The sequence below is a fragment of the Lagopus muta genome, chromosome Z, assembly GCF_023343835.1.
Source record: "Lagopus muta isolate bLagMut1 chromosome Z, bLagMut1 primary, whole genome shotgun sequence".
NCBI lineage: Eukaryota > Metazoa > Chordata > Aves > Galliformes > Phasianidae > Lagopus > Lagopus muta.
The window spans coordinates 64844917-64872870 of record NC_064472.1 but is presented as its reverse complement, the minus strand read 5'-3'; the positions used below and the strand labels follow the sequence as shown (position 1 = coordinate 64872870).

The 27954-nt window shown below is 43.3% G+C and overlaps 1 protein-coding gene across 3 annotated transcripts; it reads left to right on the top strand.

Moving 5' to 3' along the window:
• Positions 1-620: 620 nt before the first annotated feature.
• TRIM36 (tripartite motif containing 36) lies at positions 621-24364 on the top strand. Of its 3 annotated transcripts, none has more exons than XM_048932049.1 (10): positions 621-710; positions 2006-2240; positions 10382-10707; positions 13856-14002; positions 16157-16252; positions 17811-18064; positions 18672-18796; positions 19340-19633; positions 19899-20196; positions 21327-24364. In XM_048932049.1, exons 2-10 carry the CDS (start codon positions 2210-2212, stop codon positions 21697-21699), a joined length of 1944 nt encoding a protein of 647 aa, XP_048788006.1. In that variant the 5' UTR covers positions 621-710; positions 2006-2209; the 3' UTR covers positions 21700-24364. The 3 variants fall into 3 exon arrangements, with proteins under 3 accessions (XP_048788006.1, XP_048788005.1, XP_048788007.1); XM_048932048.1 differs by lacking the exon at positions 621-710 and adding an exon at positions 944-1074; XM_048932050.1 differs by lacking the exons at positions 621-710; positions 2006-2240 and adding an exon at positions 5730-5778.
• Positions 24365-27954: the final 3590 nt, after the last annotated feature.

Here is a 27954-nt window from a genome sequence, read left to right as displayed (position 1 = left end):
AAAATTCGGATACAAGGGCTTGATAGCAGCCTTGAAAGTGGATGCAGAAGGCAATGGAGGTGCTGCCAGGATGTCCTGAGCTATTTAGGGCAGCACTGTGCTGCTTCATACAGCAGAATCCTCGTCAGTGACCAAGTACAAGTGTAGGATTCTTGCAGCTAATTGAAACCCAGTATCTCATCCTTGTTTGGATTGCACTGGTAATTAATACAGATGAGCACTTAGGGGACTGCTCCGTATTACTGTTGGAATTAATGAGTACCATCTAACCCTAGGGAGGAGAGCAAACGGTGACAGGCCCTGCTCTCTCCAGGCTCAGAGGTGTGCCGGTTTGCTAGTTTCACAGCTACTTGGTGTGACTTTGCTCCCAGCCAGACCTGATGCAAGCAGGAATGGGCTGCACAGGATGGCTGAACCACCTCGACTCCTCCCAGGGATTTGCTGATGTCAAAGATTAGCAGAAGAGGTGGGACATTTGTGCACCTGGAAACAGCTGACAACAGCTTGCTGCAGCCACCCTGCTCATACCAACCCCTCCAGGTGCCAACAGGAGGGGCAGCAGGAGTCCTTTCTGGCCATGGCTCCTGCTGTTACTTCCCTAACGTGGCAGAGAACCCTAACTGTTCTATTTCCCCGGTAACCTGGAGCTAATACGGATTTTGGCACGGTGGCTGCAGTAGTTCGAGGCTAGGGCGGACCGAGGTAAAAAGGTATGAAAGCAGGAGGGCAGCTTAGACCCTTGCAGGGCTCCAAAAGCCTCTCATCCCTGTCGCATCTTGACGCGGAGCAGACGGTAATTAACGTCCCGCTCTAAAGCCGGCGCGCGCCGCTGCCGGCCCCGCAGCAGCCCGACTCCGCGGCGCCCCCTGCCGGCCGGCCGTTGCCCCGCAGTCTCTGGGCGTGGCCGCCCCCCGCGGCGCGCAGCGGTTGCCAGGTACCGCGTCCCACCGCCCGCCATTGTGGGCTGCCGCGGCTGCGGCCGGGGCGGCGGCGCGGAGAGCAGCGGTCCGTCCCGTCCCTGAGTCCGGGGCAGGAGGAGGGGCCGGCATGGAGGGTGACGGGACAGAGCCGGAGGTGAGCGCGGGGCTCGGGGGAGCGGCTTTGTCCGGGGGCCGTCGGCTGAGCCGCGCTTGGGATATTTGTATTTTGCTGTCTTTTTTCTTCTTCTTTTTTTTTTTTTTCCTTTACCTGTTTGACGGCTCGGAGGTTATTTGCGAATAGATCTGAGAGCGGGGCGGCGGCGGGCAGCGCAGTGCTGCCGGTGATGGGCGGCGGGGATCGGCTCGCCTGTCGCGCGTCGGGGCTGCGCTGCCGCCCGCACGTCCCGGACGTGTTCCGCTCCAGCTGCTGCGCTGGGCAAACCACGGCAGCGCCGCTGCCCGCCAGCGAGCTGCACGGCGAGGAAACCGGCTGTCTGGCCAATTGGACACTTGTTTGTTCATTTTTCCCTTCGTGAAAAGCAAGCAAGCCGATTTAAATGTGTGGCTTGCTATTGTTAAGAAGCATGGTTGCTTCCTTTCCACTACGTCCCTAGGTGCAATTAATCCTACATGTCTTCTTTCCTTCCCTGCAATGCAGACATAACCTAAAGATGAACCAAGTTCGCATAGAAGCCGCATGCTTTTCAGCTGCAAGGAGCGCTCTGATAAATGTTAGTAAAGATCTGTTTGCAGTGCTAAGCGGAGCACTGCCTCAAGACAGCTAAAACCAACCATCATTCTGCAGAGCTGGGGTTTGCTGACATGAGCAGGGACAACATCACACAGAGGGTGGTGATGCACCGGAACGGGTTGCCCAAGGAGGTTGTGGATGCCCCATCCCTGGAGGCATGCAAGGCCAGGCTGGATGTGGCTCTGGGCAGCCTGGTCTGATGGTTGGCAACATAGAATGTTGAATCTAGGTGATCGCTGTGGTCCCTTTCAGGCCATTCTGATTCTATCACTGTGAACATGCAGTGTCTTACAGCTTGTGCTTTCTGCTTGGTTTTCTCCTCTTTCTGTCAAAGGTTGCTACCAAAAGTATTGAAAGAGAACTCATCTGCCCAGCATGCAAGGAGTTGTTCACCCACCCGCTGATCCTTCCTTGTCAACACAACTTGTGTCACAAATGTGTGAAAGATATACTATTCACAGTTGAAGACTCATTTGCTGATGCAGGTTCTGAATCCTCAAATCAGAGCAGCCCGCGGTTCCGAATCTCTTCTCCTAGCATGGACAAGATTGACAGAATTAGTAGATCAGGTACGTGTCACAGCTTTGCATGTTTTTCTAATGTTATGTATTAGGTTGACTTGAGCTGAATGGTATCTGCATGGCTAAAATGTCATCTCAGTTCTTCTGATGTGGTTAATTAGGTGACTTAGGATAGCAGATCTCATTCATTCTGTGATAAGAACAGTGGGAAGGTTTTAATTTTAAAGACAAGGCATTTCACACAGAACACATTTGTCTTTGTGGCATCCTGTCAGTATTTGTAGCCAATGCCTCTTTATTTCAAATACTGTTGGGCACCAAGGTATAGATGCCAGCAGTTTTGTTGTCCTCCCAGATTTCAACCAGCAGAATTCTGTAGTTTGGAATTCCTTCTAAGTCTTTGAGGACTTCTCAAACGACAGTGTTGTCCTGCCCATTCCATGATGTTTGCAGTAAATTGTTTTCCGTAGATGGCGACTATTGGGTGATTGAAGAACTGGAGGATGTGGCTATTAGGAGATTGTGCTAGCAGTCTCTTTCAGTGTTTTGCTCAAGGCTTTAAGGTGCACTTAGCTTGCGGACTCCTAACTCTTTGTGGTGTCATGCTATACAGATTCTTACTCTGACTATACTCAGCTGCCTCTGTAATTCAGGGATGAGGTGATCAGATGTTACGCAGATACACTGGAAGTATTTTATGCATGCCATGCATCTTAAAAGAAACCTCATCTCTGCTTTTAGACTTCATGCTGGAAAAATTGCCCACTATAAAACCACATTCCACAGTGCTCCAGAAGGGTCATTTGCAAGACACACCCTGAGTCTATTTGCATTTCATGTTCACAGTTGTCCCCTTGCCAGTTTTCAAAGTCCAGATGCCACTGCCTTCACTTATGTGACGCTTTGATTTATTCAGCTGTTCCCTGAAATGAGTCTGATAAGTAAATGCTGTGCTTGCCATAGCTTGGCTGACTGTTGCTTGAAGGAATCAAACTGCTAGTTATCTTCATTCCAGCCCTGTTCCAGGATGTGGTGTGGACAGCCTTGAGGTGACTGATCTCTATGCACAGTCAATTGCCTTCCTCAGCTGCAGTTTCACAGGAGCCCACTGGTAACTGTGTTATTCCAAGTGGAGGTCTGCTCACTTTCCCCCCCCACAGTAAACCTGGTGTTCTGGCATTGCTTTGCATGCATGGACTGAGAGCCTCCATGGCTTTGCAGCTGTCATCTTTGACAAGGTGGGTATCGTAGCCCCAGGCTGGGTGCCTGGAAAGTAGTGAACGCATCGTGGGTGACCTCGTTGTGAGAGACAGCATAGGAAGTGTGAAGAGGCTGTGCATGGGGAGCAGCCTTCTTGTGCTGCGCTTCCTCTCTGTCCTGTTAACCCACCTTCATCTTGCTCTCCATCACTAGTAGAAACAAGGACCTGATGTGATGCAGCCCATCTTAATGTGTGGCACAATCCACCCTGCATGCTGAAGGAGGCAGAGGCTCCTCTGAGGAGCTAGCGCTGGATGACTGTAAGAAACCAAATGCTCTCACATCCCCTTACGTGAATGTTTTGGGGGGAAGGAGGATCTCAGAGACTCAGTAGCCAGCGTTTCTAGGGTTCAGTTCCCAGTTCTGCAGTAGTAGCTGGCTGGTTTTTTTTCACAGGGTTTAGATGTACTGTTTTGTTGACACCCCTGACAGCAGGACAGGAAAGACCCATTTGTGATGTTCCTGCTCTGTTGAGATCTATGCCATAAGCTTATTGCAGATGCTGTCATCTTCACAGTAGTCTGCCACCCTTCCAGCAGATAGAGTATCATATGTGTTATCTCCTGATCTGACTTGTTAGCCGGAAGAGATAAATGCTTTGCTAATGTCTTCGTACCCTTTCCATGAACTGGAGAGTGCTGAGGCTGGGAAAGAGTTGTTTTCCCTCCATTCTCCCTAATGACTCTTGGGCAGGGGCACATCATAGGCAAATTGTCTTCCCAGACATTTTGGAATTGCAAAATGAAAATCATATGGAAATGGGAGCTTTAAAGAACACATTTGAATGTTCAGGTTATGCTGTCTTTGCTTTCTTTGCTTCTGATGTCACAGATACCGTGGTCACGTTGCTCTCTGAGGTGTGAGCTTTTGGCTGTCAGAAGTTTGGTGCTGCTAGTATTCAGTGTGCATCACTGTTCTGCAGCTGAATGAACTGTACAGGACATCCCCTGACTTAATTTATTCTGTGACCTTCAGTGGGGTTTGTAATAAAACAACTTAGTGAGAGCGAAAAGACACAAGACAGCAACCTAAGTAAAGCTTCACTTATCAAAGAAAGAAACACGGGTATTTCATGTCATTGAGTGCAGGGCACGTCAGCTGTCAGACCGCTGTGTGTGAAAATGTATGAGGGCTGCTCCAGAAGCAGTGCCTCCTATTCTGTCTGTTGGCCCACAACATCAGAGGTTGGTGGTATGGCAGGAGAGGCTGACCCTTCCCACCAGTACGTGTCACACTTTGTTGCTCTGTGACAGGTGGCGGGACAGGGCAGTCTGACATGGAAATGCATATGAAGCAGAGCTCTCTAATTGAATTCCTCCACGTGGAAAATGCTCCTGTTGGCATTCATTGATGCTTGCTGAATGTTAATGGAGACCAAACAGTGGATGCTAGCACAGTGAAAGTTTGACTGCATGGGCAACGTTTTTCTAGCAGCAACTCCATCATGGCAGCTGTGAAGCAGAGAATCGCTTCTGCTGCTGCAGATTTCAGTGAGTGCAGCGTGCAGGCTCCTGTTCAGTGCTGATGAAAACGCGTAGCTAATGGTGATGACTGTGTTGGAAAATTGTGTTTTGTAGCAGAGAATGTGCTCCATCAAGTAGTGTTACTGTGTTCTTTGTGTCTCTGCTGCTTCTGTGGAAGTAAATGGGAGGCATTACTTATGGAGCAACTTAGATAGATGACCTCTTCCTTCTGCTGTGCTTTAGGTTTTCTTTATTTTTTCACTTACTGTCCTTATTGAATCCTTGCTGTCTCCACAAGGAGTGCTGGGTGCTAGAAAATTTTTGGGTATTTAGATGTTTCAGATGCTGGAAAGAATGGGTCTGAACTATTTGTTGTGCATACACAGCTTGCATTTATAAAAACAATTTGCTTTAATGTGAAAAGGCCAGAACCAGTAGAACTCTTTGCTTTTCAGTTGAAGTGGGAGTGCATGTTCTTGTTAAAATCCAACACAATGTTTTCAAAGAAAACTTAACTGCATTTTATAAAGCATTGCTTGCATAAATTGTTGCATATTGAATGGGAATAAAATCAATTTGTTATTCCAATGCATCTTCTGTAATATTAGAGTAATTATTATGTCGGTGTAATTAGGAGGAAGCATGTAGTGTGGCTGTGTTACCATTTGTGTAGCATTGCTGGATGATGCAGAACTTGAGTATTTAAAATATTTTTTTCTCCCTTTGTGTTTCTGCTTGAATATTACGGTTGTGTCACCATGTGCTGGGAATTAAATATTCTTTTGTTTCAGTCCTGCAGTATTTTAGCAGATCCAGGAGAGACAACAGCCGACACTCTTCATTTGAACCATTGTAAACCAATGGTATATCTCACTTTTTGATTTCTAAACAACTTTCTGTTCATTGTTTGCAGCCTCACAGAGGAGGTCTTTTGGTTGGAGAGGTAGAAATGCTTCACATCTTGTTTTGGCTCTAGATAGTGAGGTCTTCAGATCTCAAGTATTGCTGGCTAGCATATAGATTTGTCAGTGGTCAAGTCCACAAAGTGGCTTTTGCAGCAAGCAAAGGTACAGCAAAGATCTTAAGAAAGCTTTTCATTCTGACTTAAAGGTCGACTGGACTGGGATTGGGTTTAAGGTGAGAGCTATTTTTTTGTGTCTGTGCACTGCTGGACATACTTGATAGGTTCAAATAATGTAAATTCACTCTTCTGCTTAAAACAAACAGAAAAAGCCCCAAGAGTCTATGTTCAGGCTTTTTAATTTTCAGGAGCTTACACGCCCCATTTTTAGTAAAGCTGCTTTTTTACTAGAAGTGAAGAGTAGTTATTACACTGATCTTTTTAACAATTATAGGTCACCTTTTCACAGAACTTGTGAACAGAAACAGAGTTCTTCATTTTCTCTGAGCCCTCTTAGTTACGCCTGATAAAGAAGCAGACTGAAATTTACACCTTTAACTGAATAGGTGTTTCTGGATCTGGCAATTTAATGTGTTGTTTTTATTTTTGTGCAATGCTTTGTCAGAATAAAATTATGTGAAACACTGCTGTAGTATTGATAGGCACGTGAGCAGCCATTAAAGATAATGTTCCTTTCAAGGAAGGAATGAGCCGAAGCAAACATTAACCTGCATTTCACACTCAGCGTGAGGAACACAGCAGTTAGGAGAATGTGGGCATTCATCTGCAGCAGGTGGAGACCGAAGGTGTCAGAAAAGAAAGCAACAGCTCAGGACTCCACCTGAGTTCTCAGAAAGCCTGTCCTCATCTGTTTTGCAGAAAACAGTCTTCATTTGGCTGAGATTAAAGTGCTGTTCTGTAGCCACATCTCTCAGCTTTTTCTTTCTCCCTAAGCATCCGTCCAAAAGCTGAGTTCAGAGCTGGCAACAGACATTTACATTTTTAAAAACTTGTAGGAGAATCCAGTTGACTTTTAAAATATTCATTTTTTTCTTTTTTTTTTTTAAACTCACACATTTAATTTTCATGTCTCCATAATCACAGAATGCTGGTGATAGTTTACTTGGATAACAGTTTTTATCTTTAAGATATCTTATCCCTTTGCAAACCCGCAGCTGTAGGTTGGGCTCTTCTACTTCTGAAATGCTGGCATCTCTTCTTGGGAATATAACAGTGTCTGTATAAGACCTACCCAAGGTTGCTCTTTGCCTTGAGTCATCACAGTCTCCTGAAGTCTCTATTCTACATCAGTCTCTATTCTGATATTTGTGAGTTTGGAGACTGAGTATGAGCACGTGCTGTGCCTATTCTTTAGTTACTGGTAGAGTTATTCATTACAGGTCACGTGGTCCTATTTGTTCCTTGTAGTGATTCCTAGTATTTCACAGAATATATAGAGAGTGTATAGTTGTTCTTTGGAAACTGGATTGGCAAACTGTAGAAGACAGTGTGGAATGGATCGAAGTTCCTCTTGGCCACACATCTAATGTGACTACAAAATGTGCAGGTTTTTGTTTCATTGTAGGTTTTTTTGTTTGTTTTTTGCTTTGCTGCATGGAATGCTTGCACTTCAGTTTTAGCAAACTTCAAGACAGCTAGGAATGACAGTGCTCCAAGTAATTTATCACTTGATGAGTGCTTTCTTTTTAGAATGCAAGCATACAAACCTCATAAGCAGGAATCAGGAAATCGGGCTAGTTCCTGTTGTGTATTGCTATCTTAACATTGTTTTAAAAGAGGCAAAAAGAGAGTTCCTCTAAATATTGATGTGCCATAGCATGCAGTGCTGCTAAGTACTCTTGTAGGTTTTAAAACAGGGAAAAATCAGGCCAGGCTCTTAGAGTACAGTGAGGGAAAAGGGAAGAGACATCTTAAGAAAAGCAGGGCTTGCCTGATGCTGGATGGCTTCCTGCCAGCAGTGTCACCAGTCACTGCCAAGCATGGCCTGTGATGGCAGTAATTTTGTCCCATGATGGGCAGAATGAAAGGCCTCAATTGGACTGCAGCAGAGCTCACCTCTGTGTTACCAGTCCCACCTGTGAGCTGCTTTGCCCAGACTTCAAAAGCATGCTCCTGGACGAGAATTTAAATTGTATTTTTAAACTTGACCACTGCACCGTCTTGTCTTTTTTTTCCTTCTTCCGTGTTTTGCCATTGCTTGCTCTCTGCTGTAGTGAATTGCTTGTAGGCATTCATGCAACGCTGTGCTGTTGCTCTTTTAGTTTTAATAAATAGTTCAAGTCCCTTTCTGTAGCTGCTGACTGCATGGTGCTGTATGCAGAATTCCCTTTTTCTTTCAGGCCATTGCAGGTATCTGTGTGAAAGGTGTCCGTGTGGAATGTTGTAAGCTTAGAGCTTACATTTGAGATAAAGTTTGTGTCTCGCTGCTGCTCCTGTCCTTGCATGTGTGTGTTGCTGTGTATGCCAAGTTACAGGTACTACAGCACATGCAGTTTGGGTAATTAATTTGCTTCCAGTAAGTACTAGGAAAATTTCAAATGTTAAAAACAAAGAAACCAACCAACCAAAAGGAAAAAAAACAGAACAAAACAAAACAAAAAAGCAAAACCCAAATCTCACACACACAAAATCCACACCAAACCTCTGCTTCCTTTAGCCATAAAGCTGTGTATGGTGACTTGAGTCAGCCGTACCGTGGTTGGTAGGTACAGGAGGGCTTCAGACTAACCAAGACTGAGAAACTGAGGCTGCCAGCTTGCACAAACTTACTTACCTTTTGGTTTGGGCTTCTTAGCTGACGGTCATACATGACTATCATGGGGCACATTTCAAAGGTTTGCAAAACAACCACCTTCCTATGCTAGTGTTGTTTGGGTTGCTTCTTTGAGAGAGATGGTGAGAGGCTGAAAGAGGCATGGTAGGAAGGTGAGTTGTGAGGTGTTGGGTGAAGCAGCCACAGAAGAGCAGTGGAAGCCAAACGTTTTTAGCTGGTGTAAAAGGAGTGCTCAAAAATAAATGATACATCAGTACCTTTGAAAGGAAGAAAATGACTAAATACACCTAAGAACAAACTTCTCTTTCTGGAGAATTCATTTATTTCAGGACTAAGAATTCAGGTTTAAAATTATACATCCTTTATGAACTTGTTAACTACAGCAGAATGAAATCCTCTCTAAGGGATTTTAAAACCATGGTCTAGCTGCAGAGGGTGTTGGATTTTTTTCTTTGTAGAGGGAATATGCATTAGGCTGACATGCTGGCTCTGCCTGCTGCAGAGGTACATAAACGACTACTTTGTGATCATTGTTCTTCCTTGTTGAAAAGTGAGATAGGGATGCACTCCTGCTTGCTAGCCTTAAGAACACTGTGCTGTTCATAGCTTTTGAGCTGTGTTTGGCACATGCTCCAGAGGCTCTTCTAGCTTGCAGTTTTATTTGAGCCTTCAGTCTTTTTTCTTTTAGAGAGGAGGAGAAAATTGTGGGCAGCTATTTGGAGCTTCTCCACAGTCCCCTTTCAAAATAAGATGAGCTAGACATAAGAGATAGTTACACACTATCTGTGGCTCCCTGATTCAGAGTGGAGGAAGCTCTCAAACTTGATCATCATAGTAAAAGCCTTTATATTTGGGGTTTCTAAGCATTATTCCTTTATGAAGGCTGTTCAGCTAGAGAAAAGCTTTGTCATCCTCTGCACATTTTGACTAACAGTTCTGGCTGATAGTTCATACTGGAAATAGCTAGTTCTTGTTTTCCTCTTTTTATGGCTTCTCTTGGGATAACCCAGATAAGTCAGCTGAAGAAAACTTCAGGGAGCTCTGAACTGGGATTAGCTGCTCTCAGTGAGAATAAGTGTCTTTCACTGGAATGCGTTACAAGCTGTTAGTCTCTCTTTAGACAGCCAGTTAGCCTGATGCTGGCTGGTTCCTGAGAGGTACACGTGTAGTGTTTCAAAAGGCAACGTTTGGATGCATCCCAAACTAGATTACAAACTGCTGCATCATCTTTGAAAGGAGTGCCATTTTTAAGTTCCCCATGATGTGTAACTAACATAGGAGGTTATTAGGCTTAGGAAGGTATACATTTGTTCCTGAGTGAACCCTCAGTCTCATTGAAGCAGGTGGCCACAAGCTGGGGCAGGCAGCCTCCTGTGCTTCATGCAGGGATGCTGAGGAGTTCTGAGCAGTAGAGTAGTAGAGAAATTGTTTTTATTTATGCCTGGCAGTGCAGGACATGCTCTGAGGAAAAACAGTATTGTTGACAAAGTTGACACAAAAAGCACAGCTGCAGGAAGCAGAAGATAGAATTGGAACAGTTAACTTCATATTGACACAATTAAGTTTTGGAATAGTTTGTAATGTTCTCTAGTCTCAAACATGATAGTACCTTGTCATGGCAAATCTTTGGCTTGGCAGAGTGTTTATGAATTAGCATTGTATTAGTTTGGTGACATCCCATGATAATTTGTGATTGGTTCATAAATTCTTGCGCTTCTCTCTTTACTCTTCTGTTTATGCTCCTACTAATCCAGATTTGCTGTCTACACAGGCAGAAAACACAACTCTTTGACTCCTAGAACAACTATGTTTCCTTGTCCTGGCTGCCTGCATGATATTGATCTTGGAGAACGTGGTGTCAATGGCTTATTTCGAAATTTCACTTTGGAAACAATTGTGGAGCGACACCGACAGGCAGCCAGGGCAGCCATAGCTATTATGTGTGACTTCTGCAAACCTCCGCCTCAAGAATCCACAAAGAGCTGCATGGACTGCAGTGCAAGCTATTGCAATGAATGTTTCAAGGTGCACCATCCCTGGGGAACTGTAAAAGCTCAGCATGAGTACGTTGGACCAACCACTAACACCAGACTTAAAGTAAGTACACCGGATCTTAGGGGATTTTGATTGCTGTGTTCATATATAGCTGCAGACATGTTTGTGCTCTGGCAGTTGATTTTTAGGACCACTGTTGTTTTATTCTGCTGTCATTTGAGTAAATGATAAGCTTTTGTTTGTTGATGCCAAAGTGGCTTGAACATGTTTGAAGGGGACTCTAAGCATTTTGTTTTACTTCAGTTAATGGATTGTTTTTATATACTTATTCATTTACCTTAAGACATAATGATTTTGAGCACCCACAATTGTCTTAAGAGAGTTTTCTAGGAAACACAACCTTGTTGATTTGGTGCTTGTAAACAGAAAGGGTTTTCTGAGTGAATTGGCAGCTGGGGGCTGTCTTGTCCACACTGACCATGAAGTATTGAGTTAAAAATCTTTGGTGCAAGGAGGAAAACTGCCACCAAAACTTCAACCCTGGATGTGGGGAGAATAGACTTCAGGCATCTCATGGAATTAGTTGGCAAAGTCTCATGGGAAACTGTTTTAGAAGGCATTATGGTCCATAGGTACTGGAGTTTGTAAACAACACTAAATTAGGAGGAGATGTTGATTCCCTCGAGAGCCTTGCAGAGGGATCTTGATAAATTGGAGGTCTGGGCAATCACCAACTGCATGAAGTTTAACAAGAGCAAGTGCTGGATTCTGCATGTGGAGCAGGATAAGCCTGGTTTGTGTACAGAGTGAGGGATAAGAGGCTGGAGAGAAGCCCCAGAGAAAGGGATCCGGTGGCTGATGGCTGGCTGAATGTGAGCAGGTGCTGATTTGTGCTCTCTGGTGACAGCAACAGAAGCCTAGGGAACAGCAAGGAGCTGCATCAGGGCAGGGTCAGACTGTATGTTAGGAAAAGATTCTTCACCAGAGGGTGGTGGCATGGAACAGGCTCCCCAGGGCAATGGGCATGGCTGCGAGCTGCTGGAGTTCAAGGGGTGTTTGAGCAAATCTATCAGATACAGGGTTTGAATTTTAGGTGGTCCTGTGTGGAGGCATGAGTTGATCTTGGTGATCCTTGCGGGTTCCTTTCAACTCAGAATAGGCAGTGATTCTAAATGTCATGCCAAGGAGCATGCCTGTGTATGGCAAACAGAAAAACCAATGGAACACAACCAAACAAAACCCTACGCATGAGGATAGTTCCCTTTGCATGTTTTGAGCCTGAGCTTAATCCTATGCAAAGCATCTTTTTTGTCTTATTCCTCCTTGCACTGAATAATAGCTGGAGGTGAGAGCTCAGGCCTCTGCTGCTTTTAGGTGCACCCTTCTAGTCCTTCTTTGTAGCTAAAGACGACAGTGCAATTGCAAATGTTCTACTTTGCCAACTACTGCTATGTTCAGACAAAACACAGTGCCTGCAAGCTGCTGTCACTTTTGTTTCTCTTGCTAAGTGTGATGCAGGACACGGGTGTACCTAATTAAATTCAAGTTACACAACAGGAGGAATTGTCACAACTGCCCTCTCTCTAGCAAAAACCCACAGTAAGTCTTAGTGTCCCAGCATTAGCTACATGCGTTTGGTGACAAGAATTGTGCTGTGGGCTGACTTTTGCGAATTTCCTAGTAGCAGCAGTGCTCACTTGATGAAGCACTCCAGAAGTGCTTGGATGTTGCTAGGTTTTGATCCCATGCAGGTGGTATCATGGTGAATCACTCCATGTATTTGGGGCCAGAGTGTGGGAGAAAACTTGATTAAAAGTTGGCCTAGTGTGTTGCTTCTGTGCCTTGTACAGAAGCGTGGGGAAGGCTTTAAGTGTATTTATCAATAGTAAGTCTCTCATTATATTTTTGAGGACTGAGTATGAGGAAAGAAAAGTGCATTTTTAATTACAGTACGTTGTTAAGATCAGAACTGAATGAAAGAGTATTTGTGAGTCTCCTAAATAATGTTCCTGGTTGTATCATCAATTTGAAACTAGACTGCAGAGCACTTTGTAATGTGTGTGGTGGGGATGTGAGAAGCACACAGTAGACTGATTGTTCTTGAATTTTTAGAGAGCTAGACAAGATAATCTGCTTTTTCTGTCTGTAGTTTGCAGGCTACACTTACGATTTACACAAGAGGTAAATAAAAATATTTGGTTTCTGTTAAGTGTGGCCAGACAGTGCTGTGGAAAAAATTACTTCCGTAGGATAGGAGATGATTGCAGTTCTTTGGAGATGCCTTTTGCCACAGCTGATTTTGCTGAAAGTTTCTTCTTCCTGTTTTTTTTTTTTTTTTTTTTTTAATTAAATCAACCAGAGAGTGACAGTTGGGTAGCTTATCTTGTGTTCCACTTAATGATAATACTGTATACCAGGGTGCTAGTCAGACTAGTATCTTTTGCCTCTCACCATAGGCCAAGATAAAATATGGTCTTGAGAGCTGGTTTCAAGGATGGCCAGCAGTTTTCATTTCGTGTGTCCATATTTATGCTACTGGAACTTTGTCTTTATTTTGGCTCTTTTGTTCTTCTCCCCACCCCCTTTTTCGGTGTGTATGTCTGCTCTTTGAGCTTGGAATTGGACATTGTTCTCCCTCATTTAGCAGTTGCTCCATCATACATGTTCAGTTTTTGAAAGATGATTGTTAGCGAGTGCCAGACTTTTCAGAATATTGAGGCTGATGTTTGAGTGAACAATTGTAATTGGAATCAGATGGGAAACAGTAAATGAAACAGAGCTTTTTATCTTTAAACTGTGAGTGATGTTAGAGGCTGTATTTCGCTCCAAGAGCTGTAGCTATGTAGCTGTTCTGAGCCTAGTTTAGATTTAAATCGCTCCTGTATTATGCCAGCTCTTGCTTTAAGAGACAAATCGTAGCTCTTTTGAGAGAGAATTGAGGTGTTGACCTGGAGCCAGTAGAACTTGAGAGGGTGAGTGTGTTGTATATATTGCATTCACAGTTCTGAACTTGGCTACAGGTATTTTACAGCATGCAAAGAACTTGAGAGATTAGCAAGATGATTAACTGCAATATGGAGGCTACTTGGTGTGTACATAGACATAAAATTGTGGACAAACATAAACATATGGCCTGTAAGTGGAATATATGAAAAATCCATTAGAGGAATCAGATGCTGCCTTGGGACGGCTGTTTGCTTTAATGGTTTCTTTTTGGAAATAGTCTTTCATTCTTTGCTCTCTTTTTTAGGTTCTGATGTGTCCAGAACATGAAATGGAGAAAGTGAACATGTACTGTGAAATCTGCAGAAGGCCTGTCTGCCATCTCTGTAAACTGGGTGGATCTCATGCAAACCACAGGATAACAGCCATGAGCACTGCCTATAAAACTCTGAAGGTAACAGTAAGCGTTGTTTGAGCTGAACTTAAGAAGAGAAAGTACACTGAGCTTCTGTAGTAAGGGCAAACTCTCTCTGGCAGGAAGCCTGCACATGTCCTTGGAGGACATGGGTCAGAGGCATGCTGTTGTGCAAGCTCTGTTAGTGTACGTATTAATGTGACTTAGCATATCTGAGAAAATAATTTTTCTGTGACCCTTTCAAAGTGCTTCCCCTTAATTTAGCCATTTGTGCAGCAGTACTGACCCTTCCAGAAAGTTTAAACCACTAATAGTTGGCAGTTTGGCTGGTACCACTGGGTAATTTCAGGCTGGTTCCCTTGTATCTTGGGTGAACTGACATTTCAGAAGCACGTCAAAACAATTTGAAACTGAAGTGTCTCGTGTGACCTTGCGTGTTGCTGAAGCTGCATGGTTGTTAATTGACTAAGTACGGTACAATAAAGAAGACTTGCAAACATTGTTTTGTTACTACAGAATGACTGCTGCTATCTTTTCCCCTGTCTTCTTCTCTAGCTCTTATCCACAAAAAAAAAGGGGAAAGAGGGAAAGAATGGGGAAAAAAAAAAAGAGAAAAGGAAAAAAAGAGAGAAATATTTTTCCTTTCTGCTTTTTGACCTCCTTGCTTATTTGCAAAGCTGTACTGATGTTAGCTTTTGAAGATAGGGAAGTGCAGAGACACACATAAGCTCTGCTTTGAGCCACTCATTTCTTTAATAAATCTTACTAGAAATGAATTTATAACAGGCAGGGCTTTTCTGTAAGTTGTAACAATGTTCTTGAGCTTCTGGTTCCTCAGCTGAAGAGAAGATGACATCTCTGGGAAGGAATGAGCCTTCTTCAGTTGCTTTGTGTTGCTTGCTCAAAAGAATCTGTCAGTGTGGTCATTTTGGGAAACTCAACAGTTCTTTACAGCGTTGACTTACAAAGGCTTTGACACTGTGTCCTGCAGTATTCCCCTGGGGAAGCTGACAGCCCATGGCTTGGACTGATACACTCTTTGCTGGGTAAAGAACTGGCTGGATGGCCAGGCGCAGAGACTGGTGGTGTTAAATCCAGCTGGTGACTAGTCAAGAGTTGGTGGTCCCCAGGAGTCAGTACTGGGGCCTGTCCTCTTCAATATCTTTACTGATGACCTCGATGAGGGCATTGAGTACTCGCTTGGTAAGTTTGCAGGTGACAGCAGGTTCCAAGAAAGTGTTGCTCTGCCTGGGGGTAGGATCTGGACAGGCTGGATCGCTGGGCTGAGGCCAGTGGATGAAGTTCAACAAGACCAAGTGCTGGGTCCTGCCTTTGGCCACAACAGCCCCAGGCAATGGTACAGGCTTGGGGCGGAGTGGCTGGAAGACTGCATAGAAGAAACAGACCTAGGGGTGTTGATCAGTGCTTGGGTAAACATGAGCCAGTATTGTGCCCAGGTGGCCAAGAAGACCACTGGCATCCTGGCTTATATCAGAAACACTGCTGACAACAGAAGCATGGAAGTGATCATCCCTTTGTAGTCAGCATTGAGGGTGCACCTTTTATGGTGTTTGGTTTGGGGCTCTCATATAAGAAAGACAGTGAGGCCCAGGAGTGTGTTCAGAGAAGGGCAATGAAGCTGGTGAGGGGTCTGAAGCAAAAGTCTTACGAGGAGTGTCTGAGGGAGCTGGGATTGTTCAGTCTGGATGAGAGGAGGCTCATGGGTGAAATTATTGCTTTCCGTAACTACCTAAAAGGAGGTTGTGGTGAGGTGGGGGTTGGCCTCTTCTGCCACATAACTAGCAATAGGATGAGAGAGAATGGCCTCAAGTTGTGCCAGGGGGGATTCAGGTTGAGTGTTAGGAAATACTTGTTCTCTAAGAGTGAGGTCAGACACTGACCTAGGCTGCCTAGGGAGGTGATGGAGTCACCATCCCTGGAAACGTTGAAGAAATGTTTAGATGCTGTACTGAGGGACGTGCTTTAGTGGGAAATTTTGGTGGTAGGTGGATGGTTGGACTAGATAAGGTCTTTCTAACCTTGGTGATTCCCTGATTCTATGACTTTCACTGATAGTAGGCTGCCAGCCTTGCTACAAGGTAAACTGAATATTTACTGAGTGACTTATTCCTGCTGTTGATGTGTTTGGTTTGGAAGTCCTTGATCTGATTGTTTGCTATTCTATTTTAATAGGAGAAGCTTTCAAAAGATATAGAGTATCTCATCAGTAAGGAGAGCCAAGTAAAAGCTCACATCTCACAGCTGGGTCTGCTGCTGAAAGAAACAGAGGTAATAATGATTTGCTGTTTTGAAGGGGTAGTCCTCAAAGGGACACAGCAAGGGCTGGAGCTGTTTCCAGCGCAGTGTTTCACTGGCTATATTGAGGGCTGGAGGGTTAATTTGAAACAATTTCTGTAAAAGTTGTGTTAGTCTTCTCACTTTAAAGCCATTCGAACAGTGTGGGAAATTTAGGCAGTGTACAGAGGAAGGGGAAGTTTTGGTTTCCAGTGTAAATTTGAAATAAGGCTTATTTGATACTCCAGTCAAAGATAAATGAGTTGGACTTAAAGCTCTCTGTATCAAAGGCAATGCACTGCTTATGTTTTTACATTGTTTTGAGGATGTTGCAGTGAAGTCAGAGTTAAGATAAAAAACTCTGCATAGAAGACAGAGGTGGGGATATTCTTTGCATGCAAAATGCAAAACTGACAGAAATTGCAGGAGCTCCTGGCCCTGCCCTTTCCTGGATGCAGATCATATCTGTGCATCTATCTGAGGTAGCAGTCAAGAGTGGTCCTGTTGCTCCGAGGGAGTTGGGTGTTGTGACGTGACACTGGGCTACCCTGGGAAACATACAGAGGTCACAAGGTTTGAGATCCCCTGTGGTAAATTAAGATGAAACAACACCAAGCACTCAGTTAAATATTTGCTTGGATCTCACTATGATACTTAGATTTATATGTCTGTATCTTATTGGCTGTGAGCTATGATGATAGGCCTTGCATTACAGCCCTTGGATCCAGCAGTGTCACAGCAGTCAGGATTGTTTCTGTGTTGCTGAGCACACGTGCCTTTTGCAGTCTTTTGACTTTCATGTGCTCACAGTCCCCCCCACTAAAGCGGAGCTCAAGTCACAATATGTGCAGTTCTGCTGAGCATGTACAGTCCTTCAGAATGTGCCAGAAATGAGCTGGGGTTTCAAGTGGTTGTCAGACTGAGATATGACACTACAGCTGCTCAAGTGCAGTTTGGGGCTTAGAATACACTGGAAATTGGTCCATGGGTTGGAGGGTCTTCAGGTGTCTCACTTTCCCACTGCCCAAAAGACTCCTTGTTGAGCATCTCTCCCTCCCCCCAGTAAGTTCTTCTGATGTTGCTGAACAGGTCTTCATAGTCTCAGAAGATAAGGAAATCCATCTGGAGAAGTAGTGTCTTGCCTTGTTAAGGTCTCCTCCTCCAGCATCTCCTTTTCTCCTACCAAGTGTTTGGGACATTAAGCCATTTGCTTCTCAGCCTCTTACAGTGAGAAGTCTCTTGGGCATGAAGGCTTCAGACCCACCTTCTATAGTGCTTTTCCGTGAGCTGGTTAGGCAGAGAAATGTCCTGCATAATTCAGGGCATAATCTGAGAAATAATTTCCTGCTCTTCGTTCTCAGTGTTAAGATAGTAAATATATACTGACTTGCAATGTTGCTTCTCTTTTCATTCTTTAACAGTATAACAAAGCTGTAAATCTTTCAAGCAGATGATTGAATTGCTGTTACAGTTCATAAAAAAAACCTTTGTGTTTCCTTACACAGACACAGAGCAATGAGATTGGTTTAAAATGTATTTTGTTCTTTCCTAGTGCAATGGGGAAAGAGCTAAAGAAGAGGCATCTCAGAGTTTTGAGAAATTAATTAATATCCTGGAGGAGAAGAAGTCTGCAGCTCTTAGGGCAATTGAAGTGTCTAAGAATATAAGGCTGGACAAATTGCGAACCCAAGCAGAAGAATATCAAGGTCTCCTGGAAAATAATGGCCTTGTAGGATATGCTCAAGAAGTGCTTAAAGAAACTGATCAGTCCTGTTTTGTTCAAACAGCAAAACAACTTCACGTCAGGTATCTTGGTTATTGTCTGGGTTAGGTACAGGTTCTGCTTCTGCATGACGTCTGGTCAAGTAGGTTATCTTAACACTTGCTAGCAGAGTTCTGGGTGTAGTACCTTTTATTGCAGAACCTCATAACCAGTCCAGCTGCAGTTCAGAAGAGATTACTGTGGTACAGTGTGTGTTCAGAAGTAGTGCACCAAACGGATTCTGTCCTTCTAAAGCATCTAGCCCTGCTTAGTAGCACTGCAGTGGAACAGCAGTCTGTTCAGCTCACTGACACATTCCTTTGCACTGTGATTATATCAGCTATTTGCAACTTAATCTAACAGGTCTCTTCTGACTTTACACTTCTGATTTAATAGTTGGTCTCCATTAGCACTTCACATCTGTTTTGTTCTTTGAACAGAATGCAAAAAACTTTGAAGATAATCTGCTGTTTGAACTTTTATTTGTTCACTGTCCTTACCTTCATGTGCATAACGATTTTAGTCTTTGAATTTAAATTCTGCCTGGTAAAGAAAATGAGACTTCAGTAAGTAGCATTTTTGTTTTCAGAAATGTACATTTATACATTCCCTTTTCTTTTGTCTGCCATCCCTCCACTCCTGTGCTTTTAGAATCCAAAAAGCTACTGAATCTCTGAAGAGCTTCCGGCCAGCAGCTGAAAGCTCTTTTGAAGGTTTTGTGGTGGACACAACCAAGCAAGAAGTGATCCTTGATGACTTATCCTTCTATTCCAGTGGTAAGTTGTGAGAACATCAAGTCTTTGTTGAGTTACAGCTTTAAGAGCTTCTCTAGAAAGGGTGAGAATTTATGCAGGGCTGCAGTTGCACATCTCAGTGAGGTGCCCTGACTTGCACTGATCCTTCTGTCTTCATGATCCACACAGCATTACCTATCAGCGTTACCTATTTGCTCTGACAGGCAAGCTGGGATGTCATCAACTTCAGTACCAGTTTACAATGGCTTCTAAAATACTGTAGTTAATGACAATTAAATCTTAGTGGAAGCTTGTTGTGTGCGCAGAAAAAAAGTGGGCATTTTTAATGCCATTTTTTTTTTTCCAGCAGCTTGCACAAATTAATAGCACAACTTCCAAATTAAAAGCAGAAACTAAAGAATTCATTTGTGTGCAGGAACACAGGCAGTGTCACCTTTAACTGTGCACAAATTATTTTCCATGCTGCTAAGCTCCTGAGTGGAGAAGGTATAGATCACTCTAAAACAATGTATATCTAAATATCTAAACTTCTGGATTTTTTCTCCTCAATCTATGGCCTTCCAGGTCTGGAAGTACCAGAAATCAATGAGGAGCAATGCAGAATGTATAACAAAGCTGTGATCAGCTGGGAGTCCTCCAAGAAGACAGACTCTGCTGATATGTACGTTCTTCAGTATCGCAAGCTTAGTAGAGAAGAGGAGAGTGTGATGTGGCAGGAGGTTGAAGTTTGCAGCAAGAGCAAAGTCATACCTGATCTTGATGAAGACAGTAGCTACGCCTTTAGAGTTCGAGGATACAAAGGGTCCATGTGTAGCTCGTGGAGCAAAGAAGTTATTTTGCGTACACCTCCTGCTCCAGGTACTGGCTTTTCTTATGTCCACCTGCACTGGAAACCACCTACAGTTCCCAGACTTCTGTGCCATTATTGGTTGTATGTATATGCATAGAAGCACCGTAATAAACAGGTTAATTATCATACTGCGGTTATTAGCCTGCATGACAACCCTAATAGCTTTTCATAGTGAGAATTTCTAATGCCGATGTATGTTAAGATGCAGTTTGTAAGCACAGAAAGCCAAAAAATGCTTAACTAACAGCAGACTCTTGGAATACTATTTTTCAGTTCTTAGCTTTCTTTTTGATGACAAATGCGGGTACAACAGTGAACGTCTCCTGCTGAACCCAGAAAGAACGTCTGTGGAAAGCAGGGCTGGATTTCCTTTACTGCTAAGAGCTGAACGCATGCAGTTTGGATGCTACACAACCCTGAATTACATCATTGGTGACACTGGTATTGCCAAAGGGAAGCACTTCTGGGCTTTTCATGTGGAAGCTTATTCTTACCTGGTAAAAGTGGGAGTTGTTTCTAGCACCAGGATACAGAAATTTTTCCACAATACACATGATGTGACAAGCCCAAGGTAAATTCCAGGCATGTGCATGAAACGTGTTTTGTACAAGAAGATGGTTGGGTTTATTTTATTTTGTTTTGTTTTGTTTTATTTTATTCTAATAATTTAAAAGCAAATGTAGTCTCAATTAACAAACTTGAACCTAACCAGTGGAAAGTAGCTTGAAGCAAATGATAGATGCAGGTTGTCCTATTCCTTTTCTTGTTCCCTGCTTTCAGTGGAGAGCCCATCATCTTTCTTTTTTGGAAGGAAGTCAGGTTTGTGCAAATATTGAGATACATCAGTTAAAGCAAGAAGGTGGAAAGAAGTCCATTAGCTGTGAGACTGAAGCAATTCTTGGTTGTCATTAGGTAGACCATTAGCGTGGCAGATTGTCATCTGCTCAAAGGTACAAAGTTCACAGAGTTGTCTGTGTAGTAGCTTGTATCATGATGGATTCCAAGTTGCTTGCATATCATTTTTGGATTGCTGCTGAGCAGAAGTCAGAATACTGTGAAGAAACCAGCACAAAGGTTTCCAGTTCTCAATTACAGCTACAGTAAACTCAGATATATCTAGAAATGGAAGGGTGGGAAGTTATTGTCTGAAGACTGTAGCTTCATATCTTAACAGGTGTGCTGGCTTCTTCCTACGCAATGTAATAAAACTGAAAAAAATGCTCCTATCTTAAGTTGCTTAGTGTAGTCAGTGTAATATGGCAGTTGCATGGAAACCTCTTAGAACAAGAGTAATGTTAGATGTATTTATTGGTGTTATTTAATATTATGTAAATAAAGTTAAGCATATCCTGCCTGTAATGATAAATCATATTTGCAGAACTGTCTGTCCAGTTACCTAATTTACTGTACCTGGTAGGTTCATTAATCATTACCTAGCATAAGTAGGTTTAGATAAACTTGGAACTTAACAGCTCCTTAACAAAACCTTCGTTAATTCAGCTCCTGTCAGCTGTTTCAAGCAGCCCAAGTGGCTGTTCACTTATGAAACATATCTTTCCTTCCAGCACTGTTGCATTTTTACCCTACAAGCTTTTGCTGTTTGTATAGTGTTACCCGTCTTACAGAAATGTTTTCTCTAGCTCACATTGCAGACAGTATTTGTGAATCTGACAAGAGCAAATGGTTGTTTTTCTGTTCTAGATCTGAACAAGACAGTGGTCATGACAGTGGGAGTGAAGATGCCTGTTTGGATTCGTCACAGCCTTTCACACTGGTCACTGTGGGCATGAAGAAGTTTTTCATCCCCAAGGCAGCTGCTGACCCGAAGGAAGCTGCTGACCCCAAGGATGCAGCAAGAAGAATCCTTCCCCTGCCCTCCTGCTTGGGGATCTGCCTTGACTGTGACAATGGCAAGGTGGGCTTTTACGATGCCAGCCGCATGAAATGCCTGTACGAGTGCGAGGTGGAATGCTCAGGCATAATGTACCCAACATTTGCCTTAATGGGTGGTGCAGCAGTTCATCTCAAGGAAGCCATCCCAGCAAAGTACGTGGAATACCAAGATGACCTGTAGGTTAGTGCTCTCCTGTTGCTGTTCTGAAATTAAAAATAAGAGCAGAAGCATTTCACCTTTGTTTTCAGTCCTGATTCAAATACAGTATACCTAAGGGCTGTATACGAGACTTTGGGTCACACTTCTGTGTTGCTTTGTTTGTTTGTTTGTTTGTTTGTTTCTTTGTTTCTTTGTTTGTTTGTTTGAATAGTTCAGACATTTCCAACAAAAGGAAATGTTCTTCCAGGATCTCCCCTGCCTTTCTTGTGATCTGTGTGATGATGATCTCCACAAACTTTCCTCCTAGGGAAGGTGGGGAGGAAGTTTGACTAACAACCAAAATTACTTTTCAGGGATAGAAATCTGCCTTTTATGTAACATAGATTCTCATGTAGTCAGTTTTGAGTTTAACAGACCAAACTGACAGCATATGATTGCCATTATTCTTTGAGATACCTGTCTTCATGCATCTGCAGGATCAAAATTGCACTAATAGAATAAAAAGCAGTGAGAAATGAAAACTGCAGGTGAACATTTAGGCTGTGTTTGGAAGGAGGAGGTTAAACTAGAAACTTAATTTCATGTAAGTGTAATGTAACTGTAAGCTGAAACTAGTTCTAATGCCTGATGTAGAGTTGATGGTATAATTGTAAGTTCCTGTACTGTTCCAGGCTTTTAGTGTAGACATAAAATATATAAAGTGCAATTTGACCCTAAATGTCAGACTTCCAAGTCTGATATCTGAAGTTTTTGCATGTATGAGTAGCAAGCAGTACCTGGTTTTAGGCAAAAGTAAATAAGTACTTATTTACTGATTCAGTTTTGAGACTCAATTTCTGCCTTACAAGGCATCTCTGTTCAGATTTCTGTTCCGCTCATGTTAAACACTGTAACATGTTGTAGTGCTTGCATCTGTTTGGAAGAAATTTACACAAGCAGAAATCAAACGTTTGAGTACTTCTACTGTTAATTTTAATTACTGAAAAACAAGGTTCTGAAGTGAAGGACGTTTCTAAAATACACTCAATTTTTTATGAATTTGGGGATATAATGTTGCATCTTGATGAATGTGAAGTATGTTTACTAAATACCTGTGTATAGCTGTAGAGCAATGAATGACCTGAAAATGGCAAGTGGGCACCAGTGGTGGTGGATTGACCACTTGTCTTGGTCTTAGAGGTCTTTTCCAAATGTTACGATTCTTTGGTCCTCTTACCTTATGAGACTGGCTCTCTAGCTGTGAAGGATGATGAAAGATCTGGGATTCGCTTCTTTCTTTAATCTTAAAACTTATCTTTTTGGTCCATACCAGATATTAAACTGATCAAAGGACAAATCTTCCGTAGAATTTTCCACATGATCCTGATGGTTAGCTCTGAACAAGCTGCACATGTACAAGGCTTCCCCATCTGATGTCTTATTTTGCATTTAATAAGATTGAGTCTGTTCTGCCATCTTACCTAGTCACTTGGTACTGAGGCCTTCCTGCATAGTGAACACAAATCTTTACCTACTCTTGCAGCAGCTTCAGTTATAGTGAGACAGAGCAGTTTTATTCCCGCTGACAAAATGTACCATTCCTTCAATCTGTTTTTTTGTTATTCTGCCACTGAAAATCCTTACATTTCTGTATGCTCTGTTGACTAGATGACAAGTGCTCTTTGTTACTCAAGTTATCAGTCAGACTCAGAAGTCAGGATTCCCTTTTCTTTAGCTATGGCTTATCCCAATGTGCAATTTTCCTTCTTCCACATATCTACCAAATATTGGTTTAAAGCTACAGATTGTAGAGTCGAATTTCCTAATCTGTTATTCCCAGATCAAATCTCTTTCTACAGGTAAGTATCTCATTTTTAATTCTTCTGTTTTAGAAGTTGTTATAAATTACAGGTTTTATGTCTCAGTTACCACTCTACAGTTCCACACTTACATCTTTAGAAGCATCTGGACCAATATGACCAGGCTTTAGCTTTTCATTACTTTATGAAAATTGTCATAAAATAGCCACAGCATCTTAAATGTGAAGATAAGTCATTCTGAAGGACTATCTTTTAAAAGAAGGGGGCAAAAAAAGGGTAGTGATTTAAGAAAACAGAAGTAAAGGAAGAAGAATTCAGTTTTTTTCCTACTATATCTTTGCCTGACATTCATTGAAGATGTGCTCTGCTATGCAATTACTTATTCTACTGGGCACAGGCTGATATTACTGAAAACACTTACCTGCCTTTTGGTATGTCAGTTTGTAAGTATCTCATTCATCATTTTAAAATTGGTATGGCTTTTGGTGTAGAATGCCTTGATGTAAGGGTTTTCATCGCAGTGCTATATGGTGCTTGCTCCAGTTTATTAAATAGAAGCTGACTGTCAGAGGCAAATGATTTTTTCCACCTGTCAGAGATACAGTTCAGTAGTACATGCCTACACTGACACTTACTTTTCCAAAACAATTTTCTTCCTACAAAACAGCACTTTACAATGTGGACTAAGCTAAGAATGGTGTGATATTGTGTGGATCTCTGTGCAATATAGCTGTCTGGTGACTACTGTGTGATTTGCAAAGCTCCATTCAGGTGTGAATCATGTAGACCCTTTTTAAGTATCTAAAGCTTTAACAAAAAGGCCTTATTTAAAAATACTCTGAAATGTAAATGTGATGTCAGTTTTTTTCTTTTTTTTCTAAATAAAAGCTGAGAATACTGTAGCTTTGTCGTTTGCATTATTACCACCCATCTCTGAAGTGTGCCAGTTGAAGTAATGTTTTTTGTGATAGATGGAAAATGGTGAATTGCGGAAAAAAAGGCACTGCTTGTGTGTGTGTGTGTGTGTGTGTGTGTGTGAAAGGCTGAGGTAGCAGGAGTATTGAAAACACATTCTGACATTCTATTGACTCTTCCCAGCTTTCTGGCATGACAGTCATCCTCAACTTCTACCTGTTTTTCTAGGGTATAAGTGACAGGTTGGTTCATTGCTTTAAGCTAAGCAAAACTGACACAGAGAAGACAAGAAGGGTGGATAGGGAAACTTGAAAAAAGATGTGGGCTGAGGAATATTCTAGGAGTCACATCGTTATGAATGCACAATTTACCAGCACTTCCTGAAGTGCTGAGTGGTAGACTAAGATGGTGCAAGGTCTGTGGCTTAGCACTTACTCAGCAACAGCTTTCTGGAAGCTTATTTTTAAGGTTCACAAAAACAAACCATGTCTGCATGAGAGAGAACTCCACTTTGCACTGGAGTCTCAAATTAGAAAGAAAGGGCTTTGACTTTGCCTGAAGGGTATTTTTAGCTCGTTGGCAAAATAATAAGGCTTTTTGTGTATTTATTGCCCAAGTATAAATATTGCACCAGGCAAATTCAACTAAGTATGAAAGGGTTTGTTTGTTTCAGCAAGCCTGCTTGGTTTTACGGGCTCAGTCCTTGTTCTTAACCCTTTTATTTCTCCTGCCCCATTTCCCATATGACTGTTGTAAGGAAGAAATGGGCGGCTGACATAGTTTAAGAGAATGTTTTTCTCTGTTTTTTATTTTCCTGTCCATTCAATTTTGACCCTCATTTTTCCCACTCAGTAGCAATCATACTGTCTTAGGGTTCATTTTCTGGGTTTCACACAAAGTTGGAAGCAACTACAGCAGCAGTCTCTGCTCCTCCATGCAGTGTAACTGGTGGGGAAAGTAAAAAATAAAATAAAATACAGAGCTATCCTTAGACCTTGCAGAAGGAGATGGAGAGAAACTGCGCTGTGTAGACAGAAAACTTTCATACAGTTAAAGGTTTCAGAAGAGATGAAAAACAAGTATTTTCTTCCTCAGGGGCTGACTGACCATTTTACAGAATCACAGAATCACAGAATGGCCAGGGTTGGAAGGCACCTCAAGGATCATGAAGCTCCAACCCCCTGCCACAGGCAGAGCCACCAACCTCCACGTTTATTGCTAAACCAGGCTGCCCAGGGCCCCATCCAACCTGGCCTTGAACACCTCCAGGGACGGGGCATCCACAGCCTCTCTGGGCAGCTGTTCCAGCACCTCACCACCCTCTGTAAAGAACTTCCCCCTGACATCCAACTTAATCTTCCCTCTCTCAACTTAAAACCATTTCCCCTTGTCCTGCAGTTATCTACCCTTTCAAAGAGTTGATTCCCCTCCTGTTTGTAGGCTCCCTTTAGGTACTGAAAGGCTGCAATGAGGTCACCCCACAGCCTTCTTTTCTCCAGGCTGAACAAGCCCAGCTCCCTCAGCCTGTCTTTGTAGGGGAGATGCTCCAGTCCCCTGATCATCTTTGTGGCTCTCCACTGGTCCCTCTCCAACAGCTCTCTGTCTTTCTTGTACTGGGGGTGCCAGACCTGGACACAGTACTCAAAATAAGGCCTCCCAAGAGCAGAGTAGAGGGGGACAATCACCTCCCTGTCCCTGCTGGCCACCCCTCTGCTGATGGAGCTCAGGATACCATTTATTTTCTGAGCTTCAAGAGCACACTGCTGGCTCATGGTAAGTTTTTCATCTATCAGGACCCCCAGATCTTTCTCTGCAGTGCTGCTCTCAAGGGCCACTCCTCCTAGTCTGTATGGGAATCCTCCAGCCCAAGTGCAAAACCTCACACTTTGCTGTGTTGAACCTCATTAGATTCTTCCAGACCAACTTTTCTAGTCTGCTGAGGCCGCTCTGAATGGCATCCCTTCATTCAACTGTGTCAACCACACCACTCAGCTTGATGTCATCAGCAAACTTGCTGAGGGTGCACTCAATTCCACCATCGTTGTCACTGATAAAGATATTACAGAGCACTGGTCCCAAGACAGACCCCTGCAGGACGCTGCTCATTTACCAGCCTCCACCTGACATAGAACCACTAATCACCAGCCTTTGTCTGTGGCCTTTCAACCAATTTCTTATCCATCAAGTCGTCCACCCATCAAATCTACATTCCTCCAATTTGGAGATAATGATGTGGTGGGAGACCGTGTCAAAGGCCTTGCTCAAGTCCAGGTAAATGACATTGGTCACTTTGCCTTGTCCATCAGTGCCGTCACTCCCCAGATAGGTCAAGCATGAGCTTCCCCTGGTGAAGCCGTGCTGGCTGTCTCGGATCACAGCTCATTCCTCATGCAGTCAAGCATGACGTCCAGGAGGATCCGTTCCATGATCTTCCCAGGCACAGAGGTGAGACTCACCGGCCTGTAGTTCCCTGGGTCCTCCTTGCTCCCTTTCTTGTAAACGAGAGTGATGGGACCCTTCCTCCAGTCATCCGGGACCTCACCTCAAATATGGTGGAGAGCAGCTCGGCAACCCCCTCAACCAGCTCCTTCAGAGCCCTGCCATGCACACCATCCCGCCCCATAGACCTGTACACATTCAGTCTCATGAGGCGGTCTCGGATTTGCTCTGCCCTTACAGTGGGGGGGATTTACTGCCCCAGTCCCCACCTAGAGGTTTAGGGATGCAGGGCTCAGGGACATGAGAAATACTGGAATCCTGGCTGCAGTGAAGACCGAGGCAAAGAGCTCATTCAGTACCTCAGCTTCTCTTCTACATGGATGGTCAAGCAGGGCAGGCAGATGAATTTCCCAACAGTGCTGATAAAAATGTACATCCCACAGCATGGGTATTTCTGGGGTTGGTAACCCACTGTGACTTCTTCCACACGGTTTCTTTGTATACGGAATAACATAGGAAGACTATATGGCCAGCTGATTTAAATGACGGAATCACAGAATCATAGAATGGCTTGAGTTGCAAGAGACGTTAAAGACCCCATCAACTCCTCTGCTATGGGCAGTATCACCTTCCTCTACACTAAATTGCTCTTGAGCCCATTCAACATGACCTTGAACATTTCCAAGGACGAGGCATTCGCAGCTTCTCTAAGTGACACATGATGCCTATCTCAGATGAAAAAGTGTTGTGTGAATCATAGCACGGGTGTCCATCAATCCTTCTTAAGAAGAGAATTTCACTGTAACTGTAATTTAGTTGATATATTTATGTATCTATTTATAATGTAATTTATGTTATAACTTAGTGGGAGTACAGATGGTATTTTTGTCTATCTCTTCAATGGCAGTAGGGATACTGAGAGGACCACACAAACCCATCTGCTAAATATGTTGCTGAGAGGCCAGTGGCACCACAGGAATTTTGGCATTTTTAGCCATGGGGGACCTCACCTTATGGCTGATGATGGAGCCCACCAAAGTCATGGGGAAAAGAATTCTGGCCAAGGAGCTGTCTGGTTTCATTGACAGGACTTTAAATTAGGTTTGAAGGGGTGGTAGCAAGC

Bases quoted from the DNA above. Each gene is read 5' to 3' on its own strand.
- TRIM36 (XM_048932048.1), top strand. From the start codon at position 1,048: ATGGAGGGTGACGGGACAGAGCCGGAG. The intron at 1,075-2,005 runs GTGAGCGCGGGG...TTTCTGTCAAAG, and splicing joins GTGACGGGACAGAGCCGGAG to GTTGCTACCAAAAGTATTGA. The intron at 14,003-16,156 runs GTAACAGTAAGC...CTATTTTAATAG, and splicing joins CTGCCTATAAAACTCTGAAG to GAGAAGCTTTCAAAAGATAT.